At 37.3% G+C, this 10888-nt stretch overlaps 2 protein-coding genes across 2 annotated transcripts; both read right to left on the reverse strand.

The window, feature by feature from the left end:
• Positions 1-154: 154 nt before the first annotated feature.
• Positions 155-4322, reverse strand: LOC131524198 (extracellular calcium-sensing receptor-like). The gene is made up of 6 exons (XM_058751072.1): positions 3742-4322; positions 3264-3558; positions 2295-3080; positions 1914-2135; positions 1575-1698; positions 155-1394 (listed from the first exon to the last, which is right to left on the reverse strand). Exons 1-6 carry the CDS (start codon positions 3993-3995, stop codon positions 481-483), a joined length of 2595 nt encoding a protein of 864 aa, XP_058607055.1. The 5' UTR covers positions 3996-4322; the 3' UTR covers positions 155-480.
• Positions 4323-5649: 1327 nt separating this feature from the next.
• Positions 5650-9804, reverse strand: LOC131524197 (extracellular calcium-sensing receptor-like). The gene is made up of 5 exons (XM_058751071.1): positions 9511-9804; positions 8502-9287; positions 8132-8353; positions 7697-7820; positions 5650-6623 (listed from the first exon to the last, which is right to left on the reverse strand). Exons 1-5 carry the CDS (start codon positions 9802-9804, stop codon positions 5710-5712), a joined length of 2340 nt encoding a protein of 779 aa, XP_058607054.1. The 3' UTR covers positions 5650-5709.
• Positions 9805-10888: the final 1084 nt, after the last annotated feature.

The following is a 10888-nucleotide window of genomic DNA, read 5'->3' on the forward strand; positions in this document are numbered from 1 at the left end:
GAAGATTATCATGATAGACAAACCATGTGTTAAAATAAATAAATAAATAAATGGTCACAGAGATTATTTTCTGCAATAATTGAAAAGCCATTGGAAAAATCCTACTGGTTTTTTTGTCAAAGTAACCAGGGTGATGCTAACTTCTGGGTTAGTCTACAAATTTGCACCATTATTGCAGAACTATGTTACCAAGTGGAAAAACATGAGAGATGATAGCATTTTATATCAAAGCTTTAAAAAACTGCTTCTTGAGGAGGCACTTTTAAATGTGCATTTAAGTACTGAAAATGAGTTTTACAACAGATCTTTTATCTTTTTCAAACTGTTTTGTTTTTTTCAACAATATTACAGTACATACACAGTATACAGAACATATTTGCACATATAACACCAATATGTAAAATAGTTACATCAGTATTTTGAAAACTGGTACATTAACATTAAATAATTACTATTAAGCAGTTTCCAATTGAATGCATCTTAGAGGGCTTTTGATGGTACTTTACCCATTAAATGTTTTTTGGTATTCTGCTCTGGTCTAAGAACAATAATGAAACACTTAGGAGCAAAAATACAGAGAATCAGACCAAAGCTTGAAGCTAAAATAGCAAATATCTCCACAGCTACAGTGAATTTCCCTGGAGAACTGATATAGCCTGGAATAAAGGTGATCCATACAGCACAGAATATGAGCATACTGAATGTGATGAATTTAGCCTCATTGAAGTTATCAGGCAGCTTTCGGGCAAGAAAAGCTAAAACAAAGCAAAGGAAAGCTAGGAGGCCAATATAACTCAGTACAGCCCAGAAACCTATAGCTGATCCTAAACTGCATTCTAGAATGATCTTTTCTTTGTACTGATGCATATTGTTATAAGGAAAAGGGGGCGATATTGTTAACCAAAGCACACATATAAGTACCTGCACAAGAGTGAAACCAAAGACACTGAGTCTCTGTTGAAGAGGTCCAAACCATTTCATGACGTTACTTCCTGGAAGTGTAGCTTTGAAGGCAATTAACACTACTATAGTTTTCCCGAGAACACATGAGATACAGAGGACAAAGGTGATCCCAAATGCTGTGTGACGCAACATACAGGACCACTCAGTGGGCCGACCAATGAAAGTAAGTGAACAGAGGAAACACAGAGACAATGAGAAGAGAAGCAGGAAGCTCAGCTCTGAGTTGTTGGCTTTTACTATTGGAGAGGTCCTGTTTTTGTAGAACACTAAAGTTATGCTCAAAGCCACTAAAGAGCCAGCAACAGAGAAAGCAGCCAGTATAATCCCAAGGATCTCATCCCAGGAGAGAAACTCCACTGGTTTAGGAAGACACTTGTCCTTCTCATTATTGGGCCAATACTCAGGCAGGCATTTGTGACAATCTAAAGAATCTGAAAGATCAAGGAGCCATTCATGAACTACAGGAACAAAATGAAGCCATACAGTTAATCAGGCTAAACATTTTTTTTAGAATGACCAATTCAGTAGATAAAGAAGGGTCAATGATATCGTGCATTCCCTCATAAATATCAATAACATATATTTCAGGTGTAAGGGAAATACCAAAATACCTGTCTCATTGCTGATTTCTCCTTCTGCACAGTTAATGCAGTCATAACAGCAGACAGGTCTTCCTTTTTTCACAGCCTTCCTCGTACCTGGATGACAGCTCTCACTGCACACAGACACAGGCACCTGCAGGTGACAGATAGACACAGCATCAGAGTCAGACATGAAGTCTTTGGGTACAAATTTTCTAAAACTAACAAAATGGCCCAGACATTTAAAGTGAAGGGGCAAAATGTATCATAATGAATTCCTCTGCTTTTATTTCTCATATTGTGGTATGTTTGGTATATACAGTGTTGGTTAATTTATTTAATCTAAAAAAAATGGGGGAAAAAGTATACCTTTTCACTGCCATCATACCAAATGATAGCTCTGTTCAGACTGAATTCTTGGCCTTTAGGCTTGGATGCATCATATTGACCCACGGTCACAAAATCAACTGAACCGTCTTCTTGAAGTTGCCAATTCACAAGTTCATATGTGGCCACAGGGTCTCCATTGGTGTCAAATGAAACGGGGTAATTATTTTTAGTAAAATTCACTCTCTTGAGCTGATCAAAAACCTGCATGATGGATAATAAATAAATAAATAAAACTGTGGTGTGGTTGAGCATATTTTATAGTAAGATACAAAGGTAAATTATACTGTACAATATACATTAACAATATTGCTTTTTTTTTTTTTTTTGGTAAAAAAAATATTACACGATAAGCAAACTTACACGTCGGGGCATAACTTTGATGTTTTTGTCGCATTGATTTTCGTTACAGATGATGCTATGGAGGGCATGAGCTATAGCATATGTGGCTTTGTACACCATGTTAGTGATCCGTAACTGGGACGTGTCTGTGTACGGGTTCTGTAAAGCGCGCAGATCCTCTGTGCCATCACATGCTGGCATACCAGTAGAAGAACCTGTCTGCCGTTTTAGACTACAGCTGAATGAACTTTCCCAGAATTCTGTCAGCAGGGGAAATTTTAGAGCTTGTTCTGGAGACAGGTCAAGTAGAAAGTTACGAAAACCAGGGATAACAGATCGCGGGATTGCAAAGCCCACAGCACCAATACAAAAATTGAACCGCATCATCTGTGGGTCTGTAACCCACGCCTCGCTGCCAATCCACTGCATCGGGGGAGGAGGCTGCAGGCTCAGCTCTTCTAAGAGAAATTTTATATCACCTGCGCCCATGAAGGCAACTACTACACGAGCCGTTGACTTGCGAATAACATCCGCAACTCTTTTCAGTTTGCTGCGCGGCTGGGTCCTGTAGTAGGCCTCAGAATACTCCACACAGATTCCCTCCTCCTCTGCAGCTTTCAGGAATGATGCCATGCCATTGTTCCCATAGTCTGAATCACTGCGCACAGCTCCGATCCACGTCCATCCGAAGTGCTTGACCATCCGTGCCAGTGCTGCCGCTTGATGGTGATCGCTGGGGATGGTCCTGAAGAAAGTAGGGTGCTGCTGCTTGTCACTGAGACACGCGCATGTTGCGTAATGACTCACCTATAAAGTACAGTGAAGAAACACACACACACACACACACACACATATATATATATATATATATATATATATATATATATATATATATATATAATCAGAGAGAGAGGGAGAGAGATTGTGATACAGCTCCAGCATTTTTTTTTCTAATAAGAAGACTATGAATTAGTCGTTTTGCGCAAGCACCTGTGGAATTCCAAGAGGACCCAAAAGTCTTGAAATGCTTACAGCCGGCGTGGAAGCAGAATCTCCGACTAGTGCGGGAACTGCAGCAAATTTTGCACAGGAATCAGAGTCGTTAAATACCAGATCTAGTCCGTTGGCAAGCTGCAAAGCTACTTTAATCGCCATTGGCACAGAAGCACACGAGTCATATATGTGGTACCCTAGAGTGATGCCCGGTAAGAGATCGGAGCTGTTGTTTATCTCTTGGACAGTGAACTGCAAGGCACGAGCAAGGCGCAACCCTCTGAAGTCCATGCTGTTGAAATACACACATAATAACATCCTATTAACAATTAACGGATATTTCTTGCTCGTCAGCTTCTTATTAACTCATTTTATACTTAACCACAAATATGAACGCAATTTTAGAACAATCAATTTAACCCATTTTGCCCTGATCTGTTAAGGAATTTTTTAAAATTTCGAATCAAACTCTGACCTGCCACTGCACTCTAGTGGTTGTGGCCGTCTAGTATAGGTGTGCTTCTCTGTCTTCACATAATAATGAATGGTGAAAGCCCCTCCAATAATGAAGTCTCCATCCTCGAAGAGATCAGGGAGATGAGGGTCGCCTTGGAGGATGCAGGTGCCTAAATTAACCCCACACACAGCAGGGCAAAGCCTGGTAATACACAGTAGTGTCACTGTCAATAAAAGATGAACATTCATTTCTCCTGCTATGCAAGCAACCATTCTAAATGTGAGTTGAGCATTACACTTTGTTTTATATACCCACCAGCCACTGCTGTTGTATGTTGTAACTCTTTACTGGGAAACCTAAGAGGGTGTGGTTAAGATTTCACTTCAGTCAATGAGAGAATGTGCCTCAAGTGTGTCATAAACTTTCAGGTTTTTTAGATCACCTGTCAACCCCAAGAGAAATGAGTTGCAATGAAAGAATGTTTGTTTTATATTTGCTTTTACTTTCCATTTCTTTTTATTTGGCAAAGGATTTGTCATGTCCCACTGTTGTTTTAGTGACACAGCCATGTGATTGAAATCCATTCTCTGAATGCAGTTATACAGTAAATCATAATAAATACAAGTAACAAAATCACTGTACTTTTTTGTCCAACTTTTATTCTATAAAGATCTAAATGCAATACATGTCCTATATATAACTGTATTTAAAGAATACATTTAAATGTAAATAAATCATAACCTTACATAGTGTATTAAAATAGTATATATATATATATATATATAATATATATTTTAAATGAAGATATTTTAACATATTTCAAGGAATGTATATCTTTCAGTTACATAAGATGAAACCGCTCATAAAACCAGGTTTTGATAGGGGCATCCAAAGATTTGCAAAGGCCATACCCAGCAACAAAGAATGCTGCTGAGAGCTTAAAAGAAAAAAAAAAAAAAAAAAAGCGTTCAATATCTCAGAAGACCCCAAAACTGCTAGTCTGTGATCACGCTCATCTTTTGGAAAACCTTTGAAAAATAGTCAAAAATATTACTCAGAAAATCAAACGTCAAGGCAAAACCAGAATACATGTGATAGGGAGCCCTTTATCACATATTTACGTGTTGCGATCTGTTAGCCAGCACTTATTACTTTATGATAAAAATTTAAATGCACACATTTTCAATAAGGCGTTAATTTTGAACGAAAACTTTGTGAAATTCACATCCAAAGCCACCAGGACCTGATGTTTTGTCAGACAGAAAAGACTCTTATTTTCTCTCCTCTTATTTGTCAAACCAATGAAGTTCCAAGCTTATTATTATAATTCGAAGTGCTTTTGTTTAAGTTTAAGAGAAGACTCAATTATTTTACCTAAAATAGTACTGTATTCATAATGTTAACTTTAACATTTTGTTTTAACCTTCTGTGTAGCAAATTTGCTCAAAAGAAAAATGTATATGAATAATTGCAATTAATTGCAATTATTTATATCAGTGGATAGACGGATCTGTTCGTCCAGCAAACATTCAGTATAATTTCATATCAACTCTTAAAAAAAGTTACTTTCATTGCCACAGAAAATAACTTTCTTACAGTACCACTGCATTAGAGCATATAGCAAAATCAGCTCATTAAATCGACTTTGTTAACAAGCAGTGACATATACTCATGTAATTAGGTTTCAAAATGTATATATATACATATATTTGTCAAGATTGTCATGATGGACAAACCATGTAAGAATTATAAAGTTTTATGGGTCATAGAAATTATTTTCTGCAATAATAATGAATACAATGATAACAAAAGCCAATGGGAAAAAAATCCTGGCCTACAAAAATACAATTTCATTGCAGAGTTACCAAGTGGAAACACGTGAAAAAAACACATATGAAATAGTTATATCTGTGGTTTAATAACCGGTAAATTAATATTACAGAATGTCTGACATTTAATATTAAGCAGTTGGCAATTGGATGCATATCAGAGAGCTTTTGATGGTACTTTACCCATTAAATGTTTTTTGGTATTCTGCTCTGGCCTAAAGACAATAATGAAACACTTAGGAGCAAAAATACAGAGAATCAGACCAAAGCTTGAAGCTAAAATAGCAAATATCTCCACAGCTACAGTGAATTTTCCTGGAGAGCTAACATAAGCGGGAATAAAGGTGATCCATACAGCACAGAATATGAGCATACTGAATGTGATGAATTTAGCCTCATTGAAGTTATCAGGCAGCTTTCGGGCAAGAAAAGCTAAAACAAAGCAAAGGAAAGCTAGCAAACCAATATAACCCAGAACAGCCCAGAAACCTATAGCTGATCCTAAACTGCATTCTAGAATGATCTTTTCTTTGTAGTGTTGCATATTGTTGTAAGGAAAAGGAGGGGATATTGTTAACCAAAGCACACATATAAGTACCTGTACAAGAGTGAAACCCAAAACACTGAGTCTCTGTTGAGGAGGCCCAAACCATTTCATGACGTTACTTCCTGGAAGTGTAGCTTTGAAGGCAATTAACACTACTACAGTTTTCCCGAGAACACATGAGATACAGAGGACAAAGGTGATCCCAAATGCTGTGTGACGCAACATACAGGACCACTCAGTGGGCCGACCAATAAAAGTAAGTGAACAGAGAAAACACAGAGACAATGAGAAGAGAAGCAGGAAGCTTAGTTCTGAATTGTTGGCTTTTACTATCGGAGAGGTCCTGTTTTTGTAGAACACTAAAGTTATGCTTAAGGTCACTAAAGAACCAGCAACAGAGAAAGCAGCCAGTATAATCCCAAGGATCTCATCCCAGGAGAGAAACTCCACTGGTTTAGGAAGACACTTGTCTTTCTCATTATTGGGCCAATACTCAGGCTGGCATTTGTGACAATCTAAAGAATCTGAAAGATCAAGAAGTCAGTGCATAAAAGCCATTCATGAACCACAGGAACAAAATGGAGACATTCAGATTATCAGACTACATTTTTTTTTTTTTTTTTTAAAGAATGACCAACTCAACTTCATATATAAATAATATTACAATTGTTATATAATGTTACAGTTACAGTTATTTCAATATTTTAACAAAACTGCTTCACTGCTTGGTATTTTAAATTGATGCCTTAATTGTCATGCAAGTCATGTAGTCCAACCAACATCTGGTACCATACAGGAAAAACAAAAAGGTTACAATAAGTAAATTATATCATAGTGAGGTACCTCATGAATGTCAATCACGTCTTCATGCATGGTGTAAGGGAAATATATTATTACTTTTTTTACGATTAATTTCTTTTTTTTCCCTTGAAGGGGTCATGGAATGAAAAATCAAAATGCTCTTGATTTATATAAGAAGTTACTCTACAATAAACACATGCTGCAAATTTCAGAACTCAAATCAACTCAAGAACTCAAAAAACGTCCCGATTTAAAGTATGAATTACTCTTTTCTACCGTTTTGAAATGCTCAGATGTGAAATCTGGAGAATCGTGACATCATGAAACCGCACCTCCAAAAATGTATAAACTTCCTAAAGATCTGAGCATTAGAAATGTTTGGCTTAATGGACTGTTTTGTGAATTATTATTAACAGTACTTTAAAACTATATACAGAAAATTAAGAAATTAAACAAGTAAAAGCAATTACCAAGCTGAAACCGACTGTTGCAATTGTTGTGGTTGCATTGTTTTAATTTCTTATGCCTCTGGCTCAAATATATAGCTCTACCACAGTGCTTACCATCTCGAGTATCAAAACACACAACATGCAATAAAAGAGAGGGGGCATGGATACAGTGCGATAAAGTTAGCCAATCACAGCAATGTGTTCTTAATTTATGGTGTAAAATTATTTCTAAGAACTTTGCACATTTGTTCAGAAGACTTTTTAAAGATTCCTTTCTTTAATTTAGACACTGATTTATCAGTTGACCATAAATATTTATAATTTATTTAGAAGAATGTCTGAAATACCTGTCTCATTGTTGATCTCTCCTTCTGCACAGTTAATGCAGTCATAACAGCAGACAGGTCTTCCTTTTTTCACAGCCTTCCTCGTACCTGGAGGACAGCTCTCACTGCACACAGACACAGGCACCTGCAGGTGACAGATAGACACAGCATCAGAGTCAGAAATTAACAAAGTCTTTGGGTACAAATGTTCTAAAACTGACAAGTTGGCCCACATATTTAAAACAAAAGGACACAATTCATCATAATGAATTTCTCTGCTTTTAGTTCTCATCTTTTGGTATGCTTCATAATGATCTATAAGTAGTCTTAGTCATAGTCAAGTAGAGTTGGTTTTAAGGATTTTTTTAATCAATTTATTTAATCTAAATACATGACAAAATGAATGCGTGTTTATATGGTTATAAGTAAAAAAAAGGAGGAGGAGGAGAAGTATACCTTATCACTGCCATCATACCAAATGATATCTCTGCTCAGACTAAATTCTTGGCCTTTAGGCTGGGATGCATCATACTGACCCACTGTCACAAAATCAACTGAACCGTCTCCCTGAATCTGCCAATTCACAAGTTCATATGTGGCCACAGGGTCTCCATTGGTGTCAAATGAAACGGGGTAATTATTTTTAGTAAAATTCACTTGCTTGAGCTGATCAAAAACCTGCATGATGGAGGTAACAAAATAAATAAATAAATAAAACTGTGGTGTGGTTGAACATGTTTTATAGTAAAGGTAAATGTACACATAATTAACAATATTTTAAATATATATTGTTTTGTAAACGTTTTTCAAAAGTAAGCAAACTTACCCGTCGTGGCTCAACTTTGATGTTTTTGTCGCATTGATTTTCGTTACAGATGATGCTATGGAGGGCATGAGCTATAGCATATGTGGCTTTGTACACCATGTTAGTGATCCGTAACTGGGACGTGTCTGTGTACGGGTTCTGTAAAGCGCGCAGATCCTCTGTGCCATCACATGCTGGCATACCAGTAGAAGAACCTGTCTGCCGTTTTAGACTACAGCTGAATGAACTTTCCCAGAATTCTGTCAGCAGGGGAAATTTTAGAGCTTGTTCTGGAGACAGGTCAAGTAGAAAGTTACGAAAACCAGGGATAACAGATCGCGGGATTGCAAAGCCCACAGCACCAATACAAAAATTGAACCGCATCATCTGTGGGTCTGTAACCCACGCCTCGCTGCCAATCCACTGCATCGGGGGAGGAGGCTGCAGGCTCAGCTCTTCTAACAGAAATTTTATATCACCTGCGCCCATGAAGGCAACTATTACACGAGCCGTTGACTTGCGAATAACATCCGCCACTCTTTTCAGTTTGCTGCGCGGCTGGGTCCTGTAATAGGCCTCAGAATATTCCACACAGATTCCCTCCTGCTCTGCAGCTTTCAGGAATGATGCCATGCCATTGTTCCCATAGTCTGAATCACTGCGCACAGCTCCGATCCACGTCCATCCGAAGTGCTTGACCATCCGTGCCAGTGCTGCCGCTTGATGGTGATCGCTGGGGATGGTCCTGAAGAAAGTAGGATGCTGCCGCTTGTCACTGAGACACGCGCATGTTGCGTAATGACTCACCTAGAGCACAATAAAGCATGGAATGACATTTATAAATATACTGACTAGTCGATTCACAAAACAAATATTATCCAGTTTATGAACTGTTATGGTCAACATTTTAATTATGACTTTTTTTTATTTTAAACATATATATATAATTATTTTTTTTTAAATATTTATATATATAATTTAGTTTTATTTTTCCTTGTAAATAAGACTAGGAAATCATATGAGCAAGCACCTGTGAAATTCCAAAAGGACCGAAAAGCCTTGAAATGCTTATAGCCGGCGTAGAAGTAGAATCCCCAACAAGCGCGGGAACTGCAGCAAATTTTACACAGGAATCAATGTCGTTAAATACCAGATCTAGTCCGTTGGCAAGCTGCATCGCTACTTTAATCGCCATTGGTACAGAGGCGCATGAGTCATATATATGGTACCCTAAAGTAATGCCTGGTAAGAGATCGGAGCTGTTGTTTATCTCTTGGATAGTGAACTGCAAGGCACGAGCAAAACGCAGCTCTCTGAAGTCCATGCTGTTGAAATAGACATATATATCTTTCTATTAAAACTGAATGCTTACATGGACGTTTTGCTTGTTTGCTTCTAGCCTAACTAATTTTATTTAAACAAAAAGACAATTATAAACACACTTTCAGCAAAATTAGTAGGCTAAACCCCTTTACCCTGCTCTGTTAGGGATTCTAGTAGTAGTAGTAGTAGTAGTATTTATTATTTATTTATAAATCAAACTCTAACCTGCCACTGCACTCAGGTGGTTGTGGCCGTCTAGTATAGGTGGGCTTTTCTGTCCTCACATAGTAATGAATGGTGAAAGCCCCTCCAATGACGAAGTCTCCATCCTCAAAGAGAGAAGGAGGTTGAGGATCACCTTGGAGGATGCAGGTGCCTAAATTAACTGCACACAAAGCAGGGTAAAGCCTGATAATAAACAGTATTGTCACTGTCAATAAAAGATGAGCATTCATTTTTCCTGCTAGCAACCACTCTAAATATGAGTTGAGCATTACACTTTGTTTTATAGGCCTACCCAACAGCCACTACTGTTACATGTTCTAACTCTTTACTGGTAAACTTAAGAAGGTGTGGTTAATATAAAATATGTCTCAAGTGTATTAAGTTACAAAACACCAAAATCATGACTTGTCTTCTTTAAAGTCACCTGTCAACCCCAAGTGAAATTAAATTGGAAGTAGGGCTGAAACGATTCCTCGAGTAATTCGAGTAACTCGAATACAAAAAAATCATTGAGGCTAATTATTGTGCTTCGAAGAATCGTTTTAGTCTATTTACTACACAGTAAAAAAATGCAGTGTCATTTTAACACTACTAAAGATCATATATGGTCCCAATCTGTCTAGTGTTAAAGGTACACCATTCATAGTGTTGAATTTTTAGTGTTAATATAGCACCTTACAGTGTAGAAAAATTACACTCCGAGTGTGAACTGTTACACTTGCAATTGTTGTTCAAATTTTACACTCTAGGTTATTTTACACCCCTGGTGTTGTTTTAAGTGTTATTAATAAAGTATTATTTTCAGTGCAAAAATAAAAAGGCTATTGTATGGTGTTAATGTACAAGATTAGACATAAAAT

Source organism: Onychostoma macrolepis, chromosome 18 (genome assembly GCF_012432095.1).
Source record: "Onychostoma macrolepis isolate SWU-2019 chromosome 18, ASM1243209v1, whole genome shotgun sequence".
Taxonomy (NCBI): Eukaryota; Metazoa; Chordata; class Actinopteri; order Cypriniformes; family Cyprinidae; genus Onychostoma; species Onychostoma macrolepis.